At 39.5% G+C, this 25678-nt stretch overlaps 2 protein-coding genes across 7 annotated transcripts in view; one reads left to right on the top strand and one right to left on the bottom strand.

The window, feature by feature from the left end:
• The window catches only part of FOCAD (focadhesin), a 195953-nt gene extending 190171 nt beyond the window's left edge, over positions 1-5782 (top strand). For 3 of the 4 annotated variants that reach the window (XM_075210512.1, XM_075210495.1, XM_075210503.1), the window contains exons 37-44: positions 2-117; positions 1725-1985; positions 2239-2328; positions 2492-2672; positions 3501-3598; positions 3694-3936; positions 5068-5143; positions 5485-5782. In XM_075210512.1, coding sequence (XP_075066613.1) covers positions 2-117; positions 1725-1985; positions 2239-2328; positions 2492-2672; positions 3501-3598; positions 3694-3936; positions 5068-5143; positions 5485-5558 — 1139 coding nt within the window. In that variant the 3' untranslated portion in view covers positions 5559-5782. The remainder of the gene's footprint in view (position 1; positions 118-1724; positions 1986-2238; positions 2329-2491; positions 2673-3500; positions 3599-3693; positions 3937-5067; positions 5144-5484) is intronic. The other variant, XM_075210521.1, reaches the window with a different exon arrangement.
• An 849-nt stretch (positions 5783-6631) lies between these two features.
• The window catches only part of HACD4 (3-hydroxyacyl-CoA dehydratase 4), a 31000-nt gene continuing 11953 nt past the window's right edge, over positions 6632-25678 (bottom strand). For all 3 annotated transcript variants that reach the window (XM_075210616.1, XM_075210605.1, XM_075210596.1), the window contains exons 4-8: positions 20572-20684; positions 15769-15875; positions 8703-8834; positions 8531-8623; positions 6632-8130 (exon numbers count right to left, since the gene is read on the bottom strand). In XM_075210616.1, coding sequence (XP_075066717.1) covers positions 8541-8623; positions 8703-8834; positions 15769-15875; positions 20572-20684 — 435 coding nt within the window. In that variant the 3' untranslated portion in view covers positions 6632-8130; positions 8531-8540. The remainder of the gene's footprint in view (positions 8131-8530; positions 8624-8702; positions 8835-15768; positions 15876-20571; positions 20685-25678) is intronic.

The following is a 25678-nucleotide window of genomic DNA, read 5'->3' as shown; positions in this document are numbered from 1 at the left end:
GGTGAAGAAATCCAAAAGCTTTGTGTCCAAATAGCAGTGACTCAGGCCCAGAGCTCCCAGAATGCAGCAGTGCTCCTGGGAATGTGGGTGTTACCACCCTTAGTCTACAGCCTTTCTGTAAGTTAACTGCTTATGCTCATTGTTACATAGATTGCAAAACATTGGTCTCAGTACCCCAATCAATGTTAATTTTATACAAATGAATTCTATTAAAACATTTACCATTTAAGACTGCAATTATTAGCACTTCTCTTTTAGCTATCACACAGTATACATGTTGCTTGTAATGGTTCTTGCAAGTGGATTTCATATATATGCAATGGCAACATCATCATAACTTGCTCTAGTGAAACCCATTATGTAAATGAAGTGTTTTTGTTTTTTTTTTTAAATAAAACACAGCTTCTCAATAACACATTCCCTCCATACATGAAATAGAGGGGCAGCATCGGGAACCCCCATCAACTGAAGTAAAAGAGCTGAGACTGATTATGCAAGAGAATTAAGTCTTAGATTGCTTTTCAGTAGAGATTTATGCTCAAACAGCTATGTACTTCAGTGTTCATTGTGCTCATTTTGCCTGCAACGTTGGTGCACTAGGGGGCTTCGGGCAATGGAAACCCTGCCTATTTGCTTGACTTATTCAGAATTGTAGTCCTAAATGGAACAGTCCCTTTAAGTCATGTACCTGTTTGTTTCATATTGAGCATGTGTGGGATGGAGGATAGTTAGCATTAATGCCTGTGAGGTAATGCACTATATATATAGAATGCAAACTTTTGCAGAACAAGATGGCAGCATTTGTGAAGGAGCAGAAGTTTGCACAGGCTAAAGGGAGGAGTTGAGCGTAGTTAGGACAGGGTAGACGTACTAGCGAGCCTAGTTTTGTGAAACAGTGCAAAAACAAGATTTCAGGTTGCCGAGCATGATTATTAAATTTAGTTGCAGATAGAGAGAGCACTGTGTTTTAGGAGTGAAACTGAAATTTTAATGTAATGAAAGAGTGGGTTCTCAAAGTTTTTTTTTTTATTGCAATATATATACACTTAATTTGCATAAGATATACAAATAATCAGACAGTAGGATATTAAATTCACGTGTTCTGCGTCACAGTGCAGCTGGAAAACAATACATCCTGGTACATAAATCAGTTGTACTTTATAGCATAATACAGGACATGGCATACAATGTGGATTCCAACATGGAAGTAGGTTGGACATTCACGTGACGTATACATGTCTGCACCGTGTACCTCTAATGATTTATTTCATTCTCCTCACGCACATCAGCCCACGTCTAGGTAATGGAGGCATCTCCTGAGGTCACATAGTAGATGTGCACTGGGTGGGCCATCTATTTGTACTGGTGCAAATTAGCATAATGTTTTTACATTTATTTACAGTGGCTCCTAGTCTGAGTATACCAATTCTGATTTGTTCTATTCAGTATTAATAAATACAATGTTATTTGTGAGTTTTATTAAACAGAATGAAGTACCCATTAAATCTGTCCGAGGTACTCCTTGGGGTACATGCAAGATAGGTAATACAGCATTCTTGTACTTTAGAGCTCATGCTCAGGAACACCATTTAGCTTCATTAATGTACCAGTGGCCTCATTCTGTAGATGTCACTGATGTTCTAGAGATCCAAAAGAAACTCTATAGTCTCCCAGGCCTCCCCTTTCCCCTAATTGCTGAATTTAGTTATTTGTTTGCATTTCAGGTTACAACCCGATCCTACCTGCTAACCTCACTATCACAGTGGATGAAGTATATCTCTGAGGATAAGCTGCAGAGCTTTGCTGATGCGTTTATGACTACACAGTTTGAGGCCCCGTGTAAGACAAGGGATGTGGAGATGTCCAACAGTATACTGTTAGGTCTGAGCCAGGCTATGAAGTTCCCCAGTCCCCCACAACACTGCTGGAGCTTCCTGTGCAAAACCACAGAGCGGATCTACCAGCTCTTACCAGATGTGATACAGGTATAGCTCTAACCCGTGTTAGATCAATGTTTGGTTATACTTTATATGCTTCCAGTTTTTTATATACAATTCCCAAAGAAATTCAAGTTTATGTTCCTGAAGCGCGCTTGGCAATTTGTGTTTTAATGGGGCTTATATTTGGCTTCAGTGCCATTTCTATCCATGCGGCTTCTAAATGTGCCATCTTTGAAGCCATCATTTCCTTCAGCGCTTGTCTTTTTTTTTTTTTTTTTATTGCATATACTTGATTCAGAAGACAAATGCGGAGTTCTACATTGAAATTGCAAAATCCATCTCAGAAATGGCCGATAGCGAGATTGAACGGATTTGCTGCGTATCCAAGGTAAAATGATATCGTAATACTGAAGTAGTGGTATTGAGGCACTTCTTCATCCTACTTTGGAACCTTATGTAAAGGTGACCGTTTTATTTGTATTCATTTTCTTACACCTTAGGTGTCAAGATTTCATAACACTCCACTTTTTTTCCCCTCCACTCTTCAACAGCAGGAGATCATCATAAAATCTACATTTGTGCGAGTCTATTTGATCTCTCAGGGGCGCCTACCATTTTCGTACCTAAGTGATGTAATAGAAGTAGGCGCTAAGTGCAAGCATAAGCAGACCATTATCTGGTTGTTCCTACAAGCTTTCTATCAAGCACGAGTCATAAACCACCCAAACACAGGTATATAAGACTCTGGTGTCATTATTCTCTCTTTGAGAAATAACCTACTTTTAAAACACAAAGCTTACTTTATAAAAATAAAATAAAAATCTCCAAAGATTGTACTGAGAAGAGACAAGGTTCAAAAAATATATGTGAAATAATGGATACACTCTATGTTAATTTCTTTAAATTACATATTTAAATGTTCCGTTTCATACCTATATAATTGATGATTCATTGAGTGGAGTAAGCAAAATGTCAATGTGTTCATTCCCAAGGTTACATTTTAGGGCTATAGGCTAAATGTTTACACTACAAGCCATAAATTAAAAACCACATCTTTCAGTGAATAAATGATTAGTCTACAGTGGTTGTTGCCCTGCAGTAATAACCATTTATTCACTTTCTTTCTAATTTATGGTTCTCTTCAGGCTAGTTAAACAGCCCAAAAAATGTTGCACACAATGTCGCTTCACAAAATGTAATACAGTATTTAATATAAATGTGTTATTAAAAATATATATTTCAACTGCTACCGATATGTCGGAGATGCAACTCTTTGTTACATTTACAATATATTAGCTACTATTAGTTTCGACTCATGCTTGACTACAAAGTACTCATCAAATATGTATCTGTCCTTAATGATTTTCTCTAGGACTTTATTAAACTTGCTATGTCTGAAGCTTTTTTTTCCCCACTGTAAACAAAAAGCTAAACGTTTCATTTATTTTTGTACTTCAAATATATTGTGCGCTTGTTTATTATAGACAAGTATGTTGGAGTTGTTTTTTTGTTTGGGATGGCTTTTTATTCTTCATTATTGTTTTTTTATTATAATTTTAGGCGTTCTAAAGAGAATGGAATGGTTGCTGGAGCTGATTAGCCAGATCAGGAATGTGGCCCATCAGTCCATCCAAATGCACAATGTTCAGCTCAGCAAGGTACAGCGCTCTTTAATTCTCAGGATTATATCCTTGGCAAATATATTTTTGCTTTTTACTTTACTTTAATTTTCTACTGTCACTTCCTTATTTAGGCAGTGGACTTCCTGTTACATGTCTTTGCAGCATCTGTGGTGTCCTGGGCTGACCATGCAATGCCTTTACTTCTCGGAGTCCACGGCAGCTGGTTGCCATGGAAACACGATCCACCATTCGCCTCTGGTTGTTTGGGAACGCATTCTCTGGACACGTTGACTGTATATGAGTGTTTAACTGCACTACCATCTAGTTTACAGTTATTGTTAGCGAAAGAGCCTTGGAAGGAACACACTCAAAAGGTATTTTGTTGAAAAAAATACTCTTGATTTTCAGTACATTAGCGTAGCTCTTCACTGTGTTTGTATTGCAATCATTATCCAGCTAGAGAAACAATTATATGTATTTTTACAATTCCCTGATAAATTTGTGAGGAGTTCACATTATAAGTTATTTACAGTTTATTGACAGCAATGCATGGACATGATGTAGATATGATATTAATTTATTCCATCTAAATTATCTCAGATGATAAAACTTTGTATAATAAACACTATGATTCAACAGGGAAATACTTAGAATATTTTACTATACAGCTTAGTAGTTTTTCCTGCATGAAGTATAGAACATGGCACAAGTCCAAATCAGATAGGGACTACTGAATACTAGGCTTGTATGGTGATATTTTATTGTAAAATCTGGATAAATTTGCAAAGGAAAATTCTCTCCTTGCTGCTAAATTCAGCTGCAGTAAGTTTAGTAACAATTGGTATCAAACACACCTGGGCCCAGGAGACTTATAGGTCCCGCTTTTATCCCATTATGTTACACAGGCTGGGGCATGCTTGGCTCTTTTCCTCTCTTTGTCTCCATGGAACCACCAGCATGACCTGTGTAGCAGCTATAGGAGGCATTATACATTGGAAGCACTATGCAATGACATCACTGTGCACACTTAGGATACACTATATGATAAACATGCTGCACAGGTAACTCCACAGTCAGTCATTTTGTGCATAGGGCGGGTGCGTTATTAAAGTGGACCTGACATCTAGACAAAGTGCAGGCATCCATTTTGTGTGATGAATCAGTATGCAGCCTATCAATTTTCTGGGAACTAGCAAGATTACTGAGAAACTATCTAGTATTCACAAAGCCAGACTTTTATTCAAGAGATCGATTGGTTTTTAGTGAATTTACTCCACTGTATGTAGGTGACATGTCCACACTGTACACATCACTGTGTAACTTATTCCTGTATTTGTAGAAAAAAAATACATTTAAGTCACTGGAAATTAAAAGACTGAGTGAACTACTTCAATTTCTGAGTTAAAATTCAAACAAAAAAAAAAGTGATATACCACAATCACAGTTTTGTTTACTTGATTCTCCATTTAGGTGGTATAATGGTTAACTGTTCTTCTTTTCACAAGTTTATTGACTGGCTGATGACTCTCCTTGAAAGCCCTGAAGATGCCTTATCAGAATCATCAAGAACAGTCTTAAAAGGTACTGTATATTCTTCTATTGTATTGTATGACTAAAATAATAAGGGCATGTGTAAGACTTAAATAGAAAACAGAGCACTTGCAAATTCGGGGTAGAGTCATGACTACAAAGGGTACGGGGAAGTGTAACATATGTACACATATTGTGATATATTATACAGTTAAAAGTATTTGTCAGAAGGGCAATTAATAAAAATCTGTTAACGTCCTTCAATTTGTCTACTTAAAAATGCTATATATTGTGTAAAATTACAAAATTATTAAAAATACTAGTATTACAAAATGATTGTGTAAATTACACAATTATTATTAACTATATTTTCATAAATATTTGTGTTTCAGCTGCTCTTTTGAACTTGAGGGGCCTTCCAGAGTTTAAGAGGAAAGCAGTGTGGACCAGGGCTTATGGCTGGTAGCAGGCAATACATTAGTCACTGATGTCCTGTCATGAACGTTATTGCATAAGGTACATAATGTAGGATTTTGCACCGGAGAAAAATAGAAGAAAAGAATGAATATGCAAGCTGTTATGTGGACCAAAGAAAGTGTCATCTAAAACCACGGAATTGTATTTAGTGTCCTTTTATTTATTTCCGCAGTGCCTATGTTACACTACCTGAAATAAAAAATGGCTAAATGAAGACAACATGAGTATTTTTTGTATTACATAAATATATATTTCAAGCTTGCAAACCGCGGAATACCTCTTCCATGGTGTCTGTATAACATGTGCTTCCTGGGCTATTTGGTCAAAAGAATGCCCATTAAATAGCTGCCCCTGTGATAGACAACCAATGCTGCCTCCATGATTGGTGCAACCAGCAACATGAGGTTCCCACATCCCAATTTCCAACCCTTTGGACTATGGACTGCTGGGCTGCCTACCGTACTAGTGTAGCTTGCTGGGTCAAACTAAAGTAGATGCTTGTCCTCTAATAATTACAATCAACCTCAACAATGATATAAAGAAAAAAAAAAACACATCCTGGTGCAGCGATAGGTAGGGGGAAAACTGGAACCTTTTGGGTTGGAAACTGTGCCACCTTTCTGGGTTTGACGTGTATTGGGCGAGTCCACAAGAGGGGGCCACAAGTTTGAGGATGTAAGTAATCCCCCAAGGCCAGGGCATTGGAGGTAATTTATTTTATGAATATTTCTGCTTATCCCTGCTCAGGGAAGCTAGGAGTGACCCAGGTTGGTTATCAGCCAGGCTTCCAGTGCTATAAAAATGACTGTGTGTTTTATTTACATTTTTTACACACACAGTTCACGTAGAGAAACACAGAAGTGGGCCGGTATATGGTGATATGCCATACCTGCACTTTTCCTGCTGCTTTCATTGTAAAAATAACAAATTCACTTACATTTTCCATACCAGCATTTCAACCATTGTACGTATGTGTGTGTGTATATACATATTATGTACACATATAAGGACAGTAGCAAGTATAACCACATGATTCACATTTTAAAAGAGTTTAGGATGAAGAATGGATAGAAGTTTAGATTTTATTATATAGTCGTACTCAGAATACAAGCAATCGGCTTTTCCATTTTACTATATAATAAAGTTGTGAGCTTAAACTACTTTTCCCTGTGTAAAAATGTATACACGAGGGATTGTTAGCTGTTGTCAGCCCTCCAACAGATTTCCTGAGTAGCGATAATTGCAATTCTGCACTTAGGATCCAATTCCTGCTCTGTAAAATAAATATCACACCATAGATAAGAGTACTGTGTTTTGGAAAAGTAATGTTCAGACATTTGGGAATGCTGACTTCTTGTTCTTCATCCAGATGATTCTGTAGCACAATGTGTACAGAAAGCATGTATAGTGCTAAAATTATTGCTATAGCGTGTTAAGGTGTCATATATAGGTGTCACATATTGTTCAAGACTTTGAGTTGATTTCTTTCTCTCAATAGATATAAATGTCCATCAACAGCTTTTTAATTTGTTTTGATTAATGTTTTAGGAAAGGTTATACCACATATACTTATTTCATCATAGTTTGACTAAGTTCCCCTTTTGAAGAAGATTTATCTTTGGCATGAAGTTCATCTTGGTATTTTTTTCATCTTGGTATTTTTTTAATGTACCATAACATTGTAGAAGCATTACTTGTGGGAATACAAAATTGGTGCTTTATACCCCTCTCTATCCACCGGTCACTCCTATTACATAGAACATTCATAAGCTTCGTCAAACCTGACCTACAGCAGAATGTATTAATTTATCCCCTCATCACATAACAGATATTTTATACCTCCCCTATCAGATTAATTACAATTTTTTTTTCAACTTCATTATGTCACCTTTAATTGATTTTCATTTTGATTTCTCAGTTCATTGTTCTTTGTTGATAAACAGTAAAAGATTGTCATATGCAGTTGCAGAGAAAAAAAAAAAAGCTGCCTTTAATCATGTGCTGCACTTGGGCACAGGCCAATGGTGCCTAATTATAAAATGGGCCTGCTTATTTCAATCACCGCCTGTTACAGTATACATAACAGAATCATTATATGATAAGATTGACGTTCTGTTCGACAGATTGACTCTTCTGCATTTTTTTTTTTTAGTTGAAAATGCAAGTTTTACGGTGTTTCACTGAGCAGGTGCACAGCTTCTCAGCAAGTCTACTCTTTTAAACTGGCTCTTGTAAGAATAAAACAGAGTAAAAATACTAAAAAAAATACGTTTTGTTTATACTCAATAGACACTAAAGACATTTAGTGCAGGATGAAGACTATTGCACCTAACTGGCTCCACCTACATAATGCTTTCTGTATGTAAGCATGTTGCAATGGTGGAGGCATGTTCAACACACTCTCTGTCCACCACTTGGGCCAACAAACTTTACTCCATCTGTATTTTCACAGCTGTGCCAGCCAGCATACACTTTCATGTCTCTTCTGGATTTGGAAATAGTTTCAGTGTGACAGATTTTTGCTTGGTAGCGTGCACTGTGGATCCTGCCTCTGTGTGATACTAAAAGTACAGAGAATGGATTTCAGATCTTTGTGTTTGGAAATAAGCTATACACAGAATGCATTTGAAATATATTCATAGTAGCTAGGATATTAACGGAAATTAGAATTTAAGTATGAGCCTATTATCCATGTGTCCTTAAAACATCTCATAGATTTGTCTAGACAAATGTTAATAACAGAAGTTAAATTTATTATAGAATAATATCTATAATAATATAAAGTATCTTCCATATTTCTAGTATGTTACAGGTCATCATTTTAAACTACTGTTGTTGAATCTGTCTCCTCCCTATCATTTGCAGACAGATGTGAGAAATAGAGACAGAAATGACAAAGAACATTTTTAGAATTAATATTAAGATAACGTGGTAAATGGATAGCTGAAATGTTTTTCTTACCTTGTGTCTATTACTTTACTTTTAACTTCAAATGTCTTTGTTTGAGATACAGGTTTCTTTCCAAAAGTAAATGGTTGCATGTGTACAACATACCTAAGTGGTGACATGTTAATGTCAGGCAAATCGCTATACAGTGTATACCAAAGTGTGTCATTTATCAACAGTACCTTACCTGCAGGTAGAATGACCTCATAAACTTTTAAAACGTATGGAAAGTAAATTGATACGGCAAATGGCAATGCCATCTTGTAGCAAAATGTGCCAAAGGCTTCAAAATAAGGAAGTGATTCATAGACTGTATATACTGTAAGAAAAATAAATGTTTTATTTTAGTCATCTTATAAAAAAAAACAAAAAAAAAAAACACATGAAATGCTCATGGAGATAACTGCTAAAAAACAAATTAAAACTATTATGTTGGTGATTAACTCCTTTCCTTCCCAAATGACAACCATAATGGCCCCCTGTTTCCGGATCTTCACAGTTCCAGAGTAACTCGTCACTGATAGACCCATGCTCCAGGGAATGAAATGTTTATAATAGGATTTGTATATTATATTTTTTCTCTTAGTCTATTGGGGGACACCAGACACCTTGGGATATATTGTAAGTTACAGGCGTGCGGGCTCTTAATAGTTGTCTGTAGCTTCTCCCCCTTTATATCCTGCTGCTGTAAGGTCCTCAGTTTGTTTAGCCAAGCCCCACAGAAAAGCAGAGAAATAGAAGGCTCAGATGATACATAGCAAAGCACCTCTCTCCCAAAACTGGCATCCCTGGATACAAACACATTAAACTTGTAAAATCTGGCAAAAGTGAGAACAGAGCGCCTCATCCTCCACTCCGGCAGGGCACAGCCGTCCGTGGTATGCGCTGCCCTTTCGGATGCAGATGCATACCTTGGTGAGCCACCAATGCAGCTCAGTATGTTTAAAATAACAAACTGAATAAATAAAATAAAAATGCAGATCCTAGAAAAAAAATGCCCCCAACACTGCCAGACACTAAAACTAAACAAAGGCCCTTACAGAAGCTGGAGGAGCTATGGACAAGTACTAAGAAGTTTAAAGTGCCTGCATGTCTGGATCCTACACTATACCCCAAGGTGCCCAGTGTCTCCCAATGGATGCCGAAGAAAGGAATATTGCACTAAGTGTAGTGTGTTGAAAACAATGCATTAATCACTGTATTCATTTACATCTCCATGGTGTCAAGTCCTAAAGAATGGACCTTTTATTATTACATCCAGCTGTGAGTTACTTGTGAAGTTTAAATCTCAAATTTGTACCACAAGTTGAATTAAAAAAATTAACTGCAGGGTGCAGAGCTTAGCAGGTCCAATGAATAGAAGTGTGAACACTGAGCACCAGGACATCCAGTGCTTTACAACACATTAAAAGCCCAGGCACTTGTTGTTATCCATATCCTCTGACTTCTGAAACTCTCCAGAGGAGAATGGGCCGTAAGAAGCACAAAACTAATAAAACAGGTCCACTGGTCTGTTTTCTTCAGCCAAGCCAGTCTAGCTCACCGTAGGGACAAGGTACCTGGCTTCCCACGTCACACTCTTCCCAAGATATCTGCAGCATCTGTGTCCCCTTCACTACCACTTCTGAAGGATGATGCTCCCTGCTTACTGTCATTGCCATGAAAGTTTTATTCCATGCACTCAAATCACATATAACAGCTGACTTCCCTGAAAAAAACCGAGACGGATATTTCTAATCTTGGGGAGAAAACATCTTATTGATTCCAAATACTCTGAGCTTGTTAAACACCACAATGACCTCAATGAAGTACATGGGAACAAATAGTCTGAATTACAAATCATTAAAGACGAAATGTCAGACATGGGGTCCCTTCTTGTCACAATGATATTAGGCTGAGAAGAGTTTCTCTTTTAGTCGAACAGAATGACCTACTAACATATATGCTCAACTTATTTCACTGCATATTGCAATAAATGTCTGACCTACATATGACCTGTATACGATCGTATCCACAGGCTCCTCAAGCCAAAACACCGCCCTGACTACTTCTCTAAAGATGTCATACTCGGGCTACATTTTCCCATAACAAAGACCAAACCGTGAAGGAAGCTAAATTACAAAGTTTTGCCAGTACACTCTAGTCTTCCCGCAAACACAGATCCAACAGAAGCAGCGTGATCGCTTTCACTACACTCTCTCCAGACTGTCATATAGTAGACAATCTCTCCATAAATGTTTGGCATCAGAGGTACCATGCTTGTATTCAACTTGTGGAGCCTCCAGCTCAAATGCTTGTTACAGTCTTTGCTGAGTTCCATAATAGACCTCCTACCAGCTAACCTACATCTTCAGTGTCTCCTGTCCAAAGATGAAACAATTGATGATTGTTTACCTTATAATTTTCAAGGCATATGGGTGCTCCACATAGACATGTAACATAATGATGCTGTATATTCTCTTGTCATGGACTTCCCAATTGTAGTAACAACTATACAAGCCCACTTTAATTGTTTCTCCCTCACTGTTGGCACCACACTTCATCCCTCTTGCCATTTTTGGACAGTGAGCACCTTATGCAAGAACTCCATGAAGCCCCTTCATTGAGGAGTAGCCACAGGGTGGCCTTCAGTTGAAGGTACCTCTCTATTTAAATGATCACCTCATGATTCTCCACTGTTCCACCATTAGTACCAAACAAGGTGGTTAACATTTTAACACTAAAGGGATTAACTCACTTAACAAAAGCCATCTGTTCTTAATTGGTGTTATAAACCAGCAGATGTTGTAGCCCTAGAAGAGGCACACATCTCCTCTTTAGTTTCCTCTAGATTCTTGGATTCTCCTTGGCCTCAAATTTTATTTTTGAATGGGCTTTTTAAGCATAACACAGAATAATCTCCCCCTTCACCCCAAAAGAGATCATTCCAGACAAAGCCATAAGGAAATTCATCCTGGTACGAAGTCTTGTAACCCTGGTGTCCATATATGCTCTTAATGCCAAGCAGATACCACTCCAACGCAAAAAATAATAATAATAAAGCATATGCTAGGCTCCCTGGTAGTCCAGGAACAACCTGGAACATAAATTGACTAATCCACTACTCCATCCAAGCAACCAACACTTAGCCACTTCTAAGATAGCTCACTTAAACAGTTTTTCAATTAACCTGTTTTATATTTGTTTATCACCACACATGGCGGGAAAGAAACAATCTTTTTCCCAGCCCATAATGTTACACAAAAATATACTTGGTCTTAGTAGACAAATGGGTTCAGCAGCATTCAGTCAACTCCAATATCCACTCAGTCTTAAGGTCAGACTGTGTGCTATTCAGTCATTCACATAGACCTAATGAATACCAGCTAGACTCACTCAGAACATGTCTCCCGTCACACTGTTATGCTCTGTAGGCAATCACCAGAGAAACTGGCATCTGATGGGCGGCTCTACTTAAAAAGAATTAAAAGCCATTGCACAGAATAGTTCTCTCAATATCATTCATGTGTTGACAGTGTTACCAGACAGACACCCTATCCTGCATAAAATAGGGTTTTTTTGCTCAGTTCATTGGGGGACACTGGATACCTTGGGGGTATATTGAAGGGGAATAAGCGTGTGGCTACTTTAAGAAAGTTTACATCTGAACCTAGCTCTTCCCCCTCTATACCCCCTTTCTGTTAGGCCTCAGTTTTTGTTTCACCAAGACAAAGTGTATAATAGAAGCATTAACACCATCTCTCTTTACCTTCTTTAAGATCCTTGAAAGCATGACTATGAGAGGGAACAGATACAACAGGCAGAACCACCAGGGAACTGACATGGCGTCTATCAAGACAGCCAGAGGATAGCTTCACCTGGAGGAGAAGAGTTCAACCTTGTGGTTCAACTGAGATGGCCCAACTCTAAAGGCTGGCATCCGTTGTCATCAAGTCCAATCCCAGATTGAGAATGGTCCACTTCTGCAGAAATTGTCCTTCTTCAGTCATGAAAGGAGTGACCTATGCATTTGAGAGGAAAGATAAAACACCTAACTAGAAAGGTTCAGGAAAGGTCTGTTCTACTTCGAGAGGAGTTCCAGCTGAAACTCCTCCTGTGCATGAAACTGAGCAAACTGGACTGCCTTGAAAGTCAATACCATCTTGCCCAGAAGCTTTATGGAGAAATGTACAGAGTTCTGTTTGACAACCAAAAGAAAGCATACCATCTTCGACAAGGCCTGAATCTTGTCCAGAGGCAAGAACACCCTCTGTTTGCAGGTGTCGAAGAGAAGTTCCAAAAAGATCATCCATTAGAACGGAGTCATTTTGGACTACTTGAGGTTGGGAATACATGATTCCCTGCACCCGGGCATCCATGGTAGACTGAAACCACTGATCCCGGAAGAAGAGAAGATGGGCTCTCACCATGGCGAACATAAAGCGGGCAGAATGCCCGCCACACAGATGCATGTCAGCCGACCTTGCTTTTGGAGGCCGAGCAGACCAGGTCTGGTGTCTATGCTGCAAACCACCCCTGGGGCGCACTACTGACCGCAATCTGCCGGAGGAGCGAAAGGAACAAAATCTGGACATCTTGGGCTTAGGAGCATTAACAGGAAGGAAGTACTCTTGTCGCCTGACTAATAATGATGTCAGGCTCTGGCCCAAACGGAACCCTCCCAGAAAAAGGGATTACTTGCAGACACTTTCTAAACTCCACTTCAGCCTTTGAGGATTTAAGCCAGAGAGGCAGACAAGCCAAGACCATAGTGGCAGAGATCTGTGTCTCTATCAGTCCTGCGTCTAGGGCCGCCTCCCCCAAATAGTCCATAGACATCTAAATTTGTTTCACCAAAGAAAAGAATTCAGAACACAGGCTTCCGGTCAACTAAAACTCCGAAAGCTGTTCTGACCAGCTTTTTTCACACAATCCAACGCCAAGGTGGGCCTTAAAGAGGCACCAACGGCCACTAAAATGGACTTAAAGATGGTGCAGACCATAAGGTTGAGGGTGTTCTTAAGAGTGGCTGCATTGGGTCTAGGGATTGTAGTGTCCTAAGTGAATCGCACAACAGGAGCGTCCACCCATTGAGGAACTTCCAATTTAGCAAGAACCTCAGGGAAACGAATAACAGAACTGCAGCCGACGGGACAATTGGAACTTCCAATACGAGGACGACCAGAGCTCACCCAACAGATCCTCCAGTTGAGAAGAAGAGGGAAAGGAAAAGGACTATTCGACCACCATGTAGGCTCAGGGACTGCTGCCTCCGAATGTCCTGCACCTGGTGCACAGCCCTTATCCAATCCTCCACCCCCTAATATTCAGAAGGAGCTTCCTCTACAAAAGAGGAGCTCTCCACATCTGACCCAACAACCACTTTGCCCTCTTCCTGGGATGAACATTCCCACGGCCGCCGCCACCCGCCTGCGCTTACGGGAGGAAGATGGTATGGTGGATTCAAGCATCTTCTTTAAAGAGAGAGAATGTATCGGAACCGCCAGGCCAGTTGCTCAGAGACCGTGATCACAGGTGCCCCTGGACCAGCGAACCAAGAGCGGGATTTTCCACCCTTCCTGCAGAGACAGGGGAAACATGAAGAACCGCCTACCATTTGGAAACAGACCAACCAGGCAATCTCAGCCACAGAATCAACTAATGACAGAGTCCACATCGGCTCAGCCAAGAAGGGAACAGAGCCCCCTGGTGCACAGGGCATACAAGCTACAGACTGGTAGACTGCGCACAGTGTTCATGCCTGACTCTCCAGAAGGCAATTTAGCTTTGCATCCGGCACAGGTGAGCTTCGTCACAGAACTCATCCCACCTTTAGCCCTCAAGATTCTCCCCTTATCTGACATTACACCGATGGGAGAAAAACACAAATGAAAACACAAGCAGCACACAATCAAGACAAGAAAGTGGGCCTACAGTACAGCCCCAGAGCCCAAATAATTTGAGGGCAAACCACTCAGAATACCAACCCCACAGACCCGGTACCTTACAGAAGAAGCGGTAAAGAAAGTAAAAGCTGGAACTCCAAACTGGCTGCTGTTCTGGTTTCTGCAGACGAGAAGTGAGAGACCACCAGGGAGGAAGTGCAGGGAGAGGGAAGAGGCACCTCCCCCTCAAGACCTAGCACTGGACGAGCCTCTCCACCAATCAAGATCCTAGCAGGGGCTTTTATAAAAAAAAAAACGTAACCACTACTTGACCTAGCCTTGTAAGGAATCTATTGGCTGCCTCCAGTATGAGACAGCAATCCCAAGGGGTCCAGCTTCCTAAAACCCCCTCTCCCAGCACTATGCTGCAAGAGGATTACACTTACCTTCTGCCGCAGCTTTCTTTTGGCGGTGAAGCAGAAGCAGCCGCTGCTTAGGGACGCCGGGCACAGCCTGCGGCGACTGTGGTCTGCTGTCCATGCTGTGAGTGCTGAATCACCAGCGCAGCATGCAGCCTCAAACGTGGCTCCGATAATGCAGGAGGCGAAGCCTCCACGTAAAATGAGAAATGTTAAAATAAAGAAATAGAGACTTAAGCAGGGTCTGCCCATGAGGGGGAGGAGCTAAAGTGATTTAAAGTGTTTTATTTAAAGGACCTATACCCGAATGTTCCCAATGTCCCTCAGTAGGATGTGAGAACACCTAACACGACTATAGCGCAAGAATGAAGAATCCAAAACATCCCCCAATAACTAGAACAATATCTGAAATAAATAGAAAATGTGAAAGAGTCAGTTATATCCAATAACATTACCTCCTTAATTAAACAGCAACTCAATGACGTAAGTTAAAAACCTAAACATTTTGCCCCCCATGAGCACTCAGTAACTAGGCAACATATATAAGATCTCTCCATCCAGGGGCTCTGGTACCTCACTAGGTCAACTCATACAAAAAAATGCAATTCTACTGTCCCATGCACCTGGAACCTATATATTGTACCTATGTATTATTCTGTCTTATCTTGTATGTAAACTTACTAAGTTTTTGTATTCACTTTAATAACATTTCTTGGAACATTATAAAAAGGTCTGAATCATGCAATTTTAAGAAAAATGCTTATTTTTTTTGTTTACAAGCCCTCCATTTGTCACAGAGCAACAGAATGCATTTTATTCATTTGCTACACTTCATCTGAAGTTCTTGTATAAAGTTAATTAAGTGCTTTGCATAATTCCACTTTATACAACACAGTGAAATTGAATACCAGTTATTTGTTATTTAAAATAACTGGTATGGGACGTACACACAATGAAAACACATGGTTACCTTCAGCCAGCAGTGACAACGGATAAACTGGAATCCACAATGTATGGTAGAGCCACGTCAGAGCTGGGTAGTCTATTCCTACAGCTGACAACAGATGGTATGGGTATCTGCGGAAAAACAGGACAATTCAATCATGATTGGAACAACCAGTGCTAGATCATATGATAAACAACAATGAAATGGTATAATTCTAACTAAACAACAATTATTGTCACTGCTGTCAACAAACTTAGGACTGATAGAAATAAAGGGACATTTAGGAAAAGTTATACCCAGTCTCTTTCGGGGAAAAAAGTTGTGCATCAAATAAACAATGGGAAAATATGCTTGACTCACAAAAATTGCACTGGTAGTCTTCTAAACATCCCTGACCAGCATGCTGGACTTGTTTTAAGACATGTTGAAATGGCACAGAAAAACTGTCTTAGTAGCACTAGTTCTTAATTTGTAGGTTGTACGTATCTTTGTTAAACGTCACATGTCAGGGTATGCACCATAATGAACTGCAGCAAATCAAATTTCCCTGCACATCCAGCATCACTGATATAGCACTTTACTGAGCATCATTACTGCAAATTAATTCAGCAGTTAATCCTTTAGTAAATGCCCCTAAAAATGTCAATGTGATTGTATAGGCCTATAGGTGGAAAAGTCACCAATATACAGTCATGTGAAAAGAAAGTACATCCTCTCTCAAATATGTGTTGTGTTTTTACATATCAGGTTATAACTAATAATCATCTTGTCCTCTCCATATCCTAAAATTTGATACATAGAATCTCATATGGCAATTAACCCATAACTGATCTTACTATCTCATTATTTATTCAGCATGAAGAAGCCTTGTGTGAATAAGTAGTTACACCCTAACTGCTTTCATATCAACAAAGAAAGCAATTTGAGCCGAGTGCTGCTAATCCAGTGCACATTCCATATCCAGAAGTACTACTATCTCTATAGAAACGCAGAATATTTGGTAGTTTGGGCTGGAGCATTTATGTTTCTGTTAAAACCATCCCAAGGAGAAGAGAAAACTGAACTCAGAGAAGCAATTGTCTGGAAAGGGTCAGAACAGGGCCGGATTTACCGCTAGGCAACCTGCCTAGGGCCTAGCGGCTGTCAGGGGGCCCAGATGGTGAGGACAAGAGACAATATTTTAAAAAATAAAATCGTGGCCCCTCCCCCGACTCGTGGCACCCGACACCCCCCCCCCTGCGACTGGGGTGGGGGGGGGGGGTCGGGTGCCGCGAGTCGGGGGAGGGGCTAGAGTGGTGGCTGGTCTCCCTCCCTCCTCTGTGGGGCCTGGTCTGTGAGAGGGAAGAGTGCACAGCTGTGTATGCAAAAAGGTAAGTTGTAGTATAGTGTGTCTGTGTTTTATATAATGTACAGGCATATATATTAGAATTTATCCCCCGCACAACAAATTTTCTTAATGTGTTCTGTAATATACACAAGGAAAGCGTTAAGATATTAATACTGCTAGGTGCTACTTCCTGTACTAATAAATTACATTAACTAATAGATAAATTATGTTCCATCAATAAAAACCTTGATAGTGTCTGAATTATAAGCATGAAATATTGAATGTATATATGAGGTTTGAACTACCAGCATAAAGTGTTGAGTCCTCACGAATATATACGTGACCTTATCATCATTATTATACTCCTGTATTATATCAATACATTTATTTTGAATCGATTAGCTTGTTCCAGACTCTGATATTTTAATATTTCGCATTTTTACCTATTATTTTTAGTGCATATCAATAAATATTTGTTTTTTTTATGTGTGATGTCTATTTATTATCCACCTTAATGAACTCCTGTCTGATATGGAATGTTTGTTTATCATTAGACTAATATCCATGTTTCTAGTGTGCCTTCCATTTAAGTAGTACCTTTTTCTTTTCAACCTTATTATATTATATACGGTAATGTGTATTACGTGTATGTGAGGGGGCCACTGTGTGTGTGTATGTATTATGTGTATGTGAGCGGCCACTGTGTGTGTGTATTGTGTATGTGAGGGGCCACTGTGTGTGTATTATGTGTATGTGAGCGGCCACTGTGTGTGTGTGTATTGTGTATGTGAGGGGCCACTGTGTGTGTATTATGTGTGTGTGAGGGGCCACTGTGTGTGTATTATGTGTGTGTGTGTGTGTGAGGGGCCACTGTGTGTGTGTATTATGTGTGTGTGTGTGAGGGGCCACTGTGTGTCTATTATGTGTATGTGAGGGGCCACTGTGTGTGTGTATTAATTATGCGTGAGCGGCCACTGTGTGTGTGTATTGTGTATGTGAGGGGCCACTGTGTGTGTATTATGTGTATGTGAGCGGCCACTGTGTGTGTGTGTATTGTGTATGTGAGGGGCCACTGTGTGTGTATTATGTGTGTGTGAGGGGCCACTGTGTGTGTATTATGTGTGTGTGTGAGGGGCCACTGTGTGTGTATTATGTGTGTGTGAGGGGCCACTGTGTGTGTATTATGTGTGTGTGTGAGGGGCCACTGTGTGTGTATTATGTGTGTGTGTGAGGGTCCACAATGTGTGTGTATTATGTGTGTGTGTGTGTGTGTGAGGGGCCACTGTGTGTGTGTATTATGTGTGTGTGTGTGAGGGGCCACTGTGTGTCTATTATGTGTATGTGAGGGGCCACTGTGTGTGTGTATTATCTGTGTGTGAGGGGCCACTGTGTGTGTATTATCTGTGTGTGAGGGGCCACTGTGTGTGTATTATGTGTGCGTGAGGGGCCACTGTGCGTATTATGTGTGCGTGAGGGGCCACTGTGTGCGTGAAGGGGGGGGCGGGGGGGGGGCTCAAACCAATATCTTGCCTAGGACCCCATGAGGTCTAAATCCGGCTCTGGGTCAGAAGGCCATGTCCAAACATTTTGAAGCCCATAATTCTACAGTGAGAAATGTTATTTATAAATGGAAAACACTAAAGATAGTTGCCAATCTTCTGAGGAGTGGGTGTCCTGATAAATTCACCCATAGATCAGACATGCATATTATGCTTCAAAGAAATCGCAAAGAACTCAAAGGCTACATCCAGGTATCTTGGCCAACATGGTACATGTTAAAGTTCATGACTGAATAAGTATGGCTTTCATGGAAGGAGTCACACATGTTGCCTTATTTTTTTTTTCTTGAATAAATAATTATAAAGTCAAATATGTAATTTGTCACTTGGGATTAGATTTTTTTAAATTGTGGCCTTGATGAGGACAAGATGCTTGCTAATTATATCCTTATACGTAAAAACAGATTTAAAAGAGTGAGTACTTTCTTTTTCACATCACTGTATATATGTCATCATTATTATGCTGCAGTAAATCTGCTAAATATTGTGGCTTAGGTTAAATCTCATTCCGTGAGTGGTATGTGTATGTGAGAATGGGCACATATGCTGGCTGTTTCAGATGAAACACCCAGAGGGAACCCACGCAAACACAGGGAGGACATACAAGTACACACAGATATGGCCTTAGTTGGAATTGAACCCATGCCCCCAGGAATTCTTACCAATGTGCCACTGTGTGATGAGGCATGAGAGATTTGAAGAGGTAAGAGCATTCAGTGCCGCAGAGGATGGCACCTGATTGGTTGCTCTCTTCAAACTTTTCCTGGCCAATCACAGTGAAATACAACTAATTAACATTAAGCAATTTCTGAATAACTCCATTAATTGTGTAATTTATGCTGTCTTTAAAAATAAATAAATAAATAAATACTATCCTGGTGATACTACACTGGCTGCAATATCTGACTCGCCAAGATGTTTAGGTGTCTACTGTTGTAGTATGAGCTAAATTGTACACTCAACAAACACAACAAAAATGTCAAGATTCAACTGCGCACTTTCACATGCAGCTACTTCCACTATGTGTTTTCATCCAAGAAAACATTAAATAGTGCCAATAGCGCTTGTGAAAAAACCTCTGTATGTAACACACTTTAAAAAGAATTGATCTTTCAACATATTATTATGCAATATCCGATATTTAGATCATAGAGTCCCAGTGTGACAATTCTCCTCCAAAAATAAAAAAAAGAATCTTCTTATTTAAACTCAATGTAACATGTAAAAAAACCAAGAAAATAAAAAACATTATAGTGCAATCTGTTTGAATGTGTTTCTTTATCTTTCCTATATATCCACTAAATACTTATAAATATAGATTAAGGTGCTTTTAAATTATTTCATTTTTAAATGCTGCTCTTTTCCATGGCATATAATTTGTTTACATCATCATCATCATCATTTATTTCTATTGCGTCACTAATTCCGCAGCGCTGTACAGAGAATTTACATCAGTCCCTGCCCCATTGGAGCTTACAGTATAAATTCTCTAACATACACACAGACAGACTGGTGTCAATTTGGTAGCAGTCAATTAACCTACTAGTATGTTTTTGGAGTGTGAGAGGAAAGTGTGTTATATACAGGGGGTTTTTCACAAGCGTAATTTGCATTATTGGTTAAACTGTACACTCAAAATGTTACAGGTTGCACGGTTAGCTCCTAAATATGGTAAATGCTGCAACCCTGTGTCATGAAACTGATAATTAAAAGACTTCTCTTGGTGCTTATACACTGGCAGATTCAGTCACTCAGCCTTGCTTAAGCCACAAGTGTGTAACACTCTTGTAAAAATCCGAAGCTCACTGTGGACGGATGCATTCATCATCTCCTTGGATTTTCCATCTCTCCTGTTCATCTAACAGATCCCAATTAGACTTAATTGGTCCGCAGAATCTCTGCATCTTGGAGTCACTGTATTAGAGGCGTAATCTAAATTACCTGATTACATCCCACAGGTTCCACAGGAAGAAGAGTACGCAGACTATGCACTTGCTCTGCATTTCTTCCTGACTGCTGATGACCACAAACAAGATGACTAGCCTCTCTGTTACCTGTAAAGGAAGAGGGATGTATTACTTAGTAACTCAACAGGCAATGAAGGCATGCAGGCTTCTAAACTTTAAGGCTGCATACTAACAGCACTTCTGTATGCACCCAGAGCGAGCTCTGAGCAGGATAAGCACAACATGCATATTATTTTGATTAGGGATGATGGAATGCTGGAACATACTATGGTGCAAGAGATTACAGTACATAACACACATGGGGACACATTTATCAAAACTCGCAGAATATGAAAAATAGTTTTCAATCCTTATCGCATTGATAAGGATTGAACTATTTCTCATATTTATTAAAAAAGCAACACAGGAACAGCAGTTCCGAAAAACTGCTGTTCCTGTGAAGTGGAAATCATACTTACCACTGCCTCTTCGGTTCTGAAGCAGCATGCGATGAACGGGGCTCCTCTTCTGACTCCAGTGCGCATGCGCCGAGTGAAACCCTCGGGCATGCGCACAGACATCTCTGCTCTTGCTCTGCATGAGCTGACGTACATTATCAAGTTTGAAAAGTTAATTACATTCATTGTTAAATAGCGTTACTGAGCACTCCCCATACATTGTTATGGGGAGTGCTCAGTAAAACGATAGAAGATGCAAAGCAGCAGACATCTATGATATCTGCTGCGATGCTGCTATCATAAATAGCAAATTACTGTTGTTTTCGGGGATTTTACAGGGGGGAAACCCATGGTCTTTTCCATCCTTCCATATAAACACTGTTGACCTAATATAAAGTTGAACACAAAAATCTGCCAAGAATATACACAAAAATGTGTATGTGCGTTTGTGCGTCTGCATTATGTTGCACCTATACTTAGACACACAGATATCAGGGCTAGAGTCTTTACGGGGGTATTCAAGGAAACCGTTCCCTTCTGATAAGTGTTGAGGGACCAGAAGGGTACCAGGATAATCGAAACAAACTGTGATCCCTGGAGGGGCAAATTAATCACCCAATGATCCCAGTATAATGGATCAGCGTTCCTAAGACCCCTGCCATTGTGGCAATATAAATAAGTAAATAATACAGCAGCTCATATTTTAAAAAATAGACTTCAGTTAAACTAAAAACTCTCCAAAACCTTTATTTTACTACTTTGTTAGAAAATAAAATATTACATCATGCGACAAGAATTGGTCTGACCAATTGTGATGGTAATTTAAAGACACAGTGATTCAACACTGCAGTAGTTCTCTGCACAATTCTTTTTTTGTTTTTACTTTATTGACTGTAGGTTCTCAAGAAAGATGAATTCCCATTGGACTACACTTGGAAAGAACATTTTATTTTTTAAACAAGTGATAAAATAGCAGCTTTAGGAGTCTTATTTAAATAAATGTTATTTTTAAAATATGTTTCAGTGTAGTATTTATTTATATATACTATATATGTGAAATGGATATATATGTGTAATGTGTAAAATGTAATGGTCCATTTTACTGGGACCACTGGGATAGCAATGTTGACACACAAAGGGTCCCGATATTTCCCCCCATTACACACAGCCCAAGGATGTCGTTGAGGATGCCCAGTGCCTTTCAGCATGTGGCTGCTAGTCTATGGATTGGGTGGGGGTCATACAATTTCGACCAGGCTGGCTTTCGTTATCATTAAGTCAGGGGGACCCCACTCTATGGCGAAAGGAAACTCACACTTTACAGACACGGATGGTTAAAAAGCCCTATGTGTACATAGCCTACAAGATGACAAGACCCCTTGTTTTATATATATATATATATATATATATATATATATATATATATATATATATATATATATATATAATAGCTTCACAAAGGTTCAATCATTATATACTTATTCATTTGTAGTTTACTATTAGGTGGTATGAGCCATTGTGATCTAAGAAAAACTTCCTAGTGTACAAAGGTATTTTTTTTTACCCAGTGATGAAAATATTATCTCAGATATTTGTGATAATGCTATTACTAGTGGTTTTACATAAATTAACTTGCAGTTTAGATTTTGTGGTGATATAACAACTACTATTTATGTCACTTTGTTTATTTATGTAACATGTTAAAAACTAACTCTTCAAAACTGCAGCAATATAAAAGCAAAAATATAAAAGAGCTTGACATCTTTACTTCATATAAACCAAATAATTGTTTTACATTTATTTTCTTTTTACATCTTGCAACATTTCTCTAAACATGCAGCTCCCTGCTGGTTGCAGGTAATGCCCTGTCGGCGCTCAGAGGAGATGGCAGAAGTGCAGGGCACAAGTGGTAGCTACACAGGACCCAGCGCGGAAGGGCCTTGATGGATCCTTTCAGCTACCAGGTCCCATAGTACCTGTCACTGTGGTAGTTATGCCCATGGCTTTAGTAAGGAGTATTCTAACAATCCCTGAAGAGCTGTTTCCCCTCTGCTAGCCTTTCTCTCTTTGTCAGCTCACTCCACCAGTAAGAAGCACTGGGAGCAATGACACGGAGTAGAGGTTATAGACACACAACACCACTATGAACCGGTGACCAGGGAATTTATTTTAGTACGCTAGCGTGTTTCTCCAGCCACATATGATTGTGAATTGACAGCTAACTTAAGACTTCCTCCTTTTGAAACAGACTTCTTTCTATATATATTATAAGCTACTTTCAAGTTATTTCCTATTCACTGTCAGTGGGTAAAGACAAAGGGCCTGATGAGTAAGAGCTTTGTGCATTTTTAATAGCCTAAAATATGTATTTCCGCACTGTGCATGCACATAAAAAATGCCTATGCATACATACATATGCAGATAATGACATTTTGTACACTTGCTCCTCTTTCCACTAAGAGAGGCGAATTGAGGGAATGAAGGTGGACAAGTGAAGACTGAGTACAGTAAAAGCATGTTCCCGTTATTGCGCTATAATCAGAGGTGGATGCAGCCACAGATGGGCCTGGTAGGAGACTTCTCTCTTGGAGGTGTTTGACCCCCTGATCAACAATCTGTGCTGATGATGGTCATCATCAGTACAGTCCTTTGCAGTGTAAAATTAAGTAAAAAAACAACAACACTGTGACCCCCCACTTCCCATGAGCGATCTAAGCTCCAGTACTCGTAGCCTGGGCTGTGTGCCACAATGTACTGCAACCAGCACCAGGCTATGAAAACTGGGCCGGTCACACTATTACTAGGAAACCTGCAGCATGGGGACACCTGTCACAATGTGATACAGCCCCAGTCTGTTTAGCACAGGGCCGACTTCCCCTAGGAAAAAGCACAGCTTACAATTATGAATGCATGGTATTCATATAGCTTCAAAGTACACTTTATTAGTGGCCAGTTAATTAGATAGCCATGACTTTCACATGTAACTGACTGCTCAAATATAACCTCATCGCATATACAGGCAATGGTTTTACCTCTACAGTTTGCACAACAGCATTTATCAACTGTTTGTCCCTGCCACACCCAATGGGCAGTTAAAGAAAACATGAGTTATTTAAATTTGTATCAAAGCTCATAATTTTGCTCCCACATACATTATAAAATGTGTGCCAATCTCTGACCTTGCAAGAAAAGAAAAGTTGGAAGGAGGACCTATATATGGTTTGGTATTCACCAAGAAGAAACCAAGAGATTGGAGTGGATTGGGAGCTCATTATTCTCCACCAAGGTGGCAGTCAAGGACAACAAGTCCTCAAGCATAGCTTATAAGTGCCTGGTCAGGAGATTCCTCCTCCATGATATGCTCTTGATTTGTCATGGGTATGAGCAACCCTTATGAATTAACCACTAATGTAGATATCTAATTGCTGAAGGCAGGGCAAGATCTTCATGAGGAAACAGAGAACTGATGAGGAATCTCATTATGCATACAGTTCTGCAGATAAAATAATTGGTCCAGACTGTCCTGGTGCCTCGGATGGAACTATACAGTTTAAGCAAGGAGCCAAAATATTATAGAATAATTAATAAGATTTGAATTTTCTCAATCTCTAAAAAAAACCAAAAGTTGCAGATTCACTTATGCACTTGCTGTAGTGAAAGGTGGTGTGTGTACTCCATCTAGTAAACCTGGGTAAAGTAATACTTAGAACAAATTACTAATACTTGGTAATAATGTTCCGTTCATCGTCACAGAGTCCAATAAGTAGGCTTAGTTGGTGTGTATTTAGGGTTCTACTGCTAAGGTTGAAAATGCCTGATTTCCTTCTGCAAATTTGTATTAGTGCAGCACTTACGCGCAATGGCCTTCCTCTGTTATTGGTATATGCTGTTTTAAAGAAATATTTTTGTGGGAGTTGGATGGCAGTGTGTTTTGCTTTTTGCGTGTCTGGATTTGATTGTGATGTGCAGGGTATGTCTGTGTCAGTAGGTACTTGGCTGTGTTGTAGGTCTAGTGGTGTTGCTTGTTGTGGCTGTGAGGATCCATGTTAGGTACACGGGTAGAGGTTGGAGTGTGGTATGTGGTTGAATTTGGTTGGGTTGGAACAGCCCTTCTGGTAGTCTACAGTCATGTTATACAGATTCCCTTTGCTACCAGACAAGCCATATATAACATTATATTAAAAATGAAGAGAGACAACAGCTAGATTGTAAAAGTTTAAGGGGTAGAGAGCATTTTTTTAAAAGTATATTGAAGAAGTCACAAACACTGGTGAAATGCATAATGTGTTAATGATCAGAAAGTGATGAAAGTGAAGAAATCTTGTAGAAGCTCAAATTTAACCAGTGCTAAATACTGGGCTATGGCATCCAAAAGATGGATTAACCAAGAATGAGACATATTAGTATTAGTATCTACTTTACATTTTTATACATATTAATCATTCCTTATTTCATCTATATCCTCACTACTGATATACAAAATATTATAACAGAAAAACAATATATTAATATGTGACTTCATCCACTTTCAATTTTAACAAGGTGCTGGAAACATTCCTTAGAGATTCTGGTCCATGTTGGTAAGATAGCATCATGCAGTTGCTGCCGATTTGTAGGCTAAACATTCATGCTACAAATCTCCTG

This window comes from Mixophyes fleayi, chromosome 1, assembly GCF_038048845.1.
Source record: "Mixophyes fleayi isolate aMixFle1 chromosome 1, aMixFle1.hap1, whole genome shotgun sequence".
Taxonomy (NCBI): domain Eukaryota; kingdom Metazoa; phylum Chordata; class Amphibia; order Anura; family Limnodynastidae; genus Mixophyes; species Mixophyes fleayi.
This window is presented reverse-complemented; position numbering and strand designations above follow the sequence as displayed.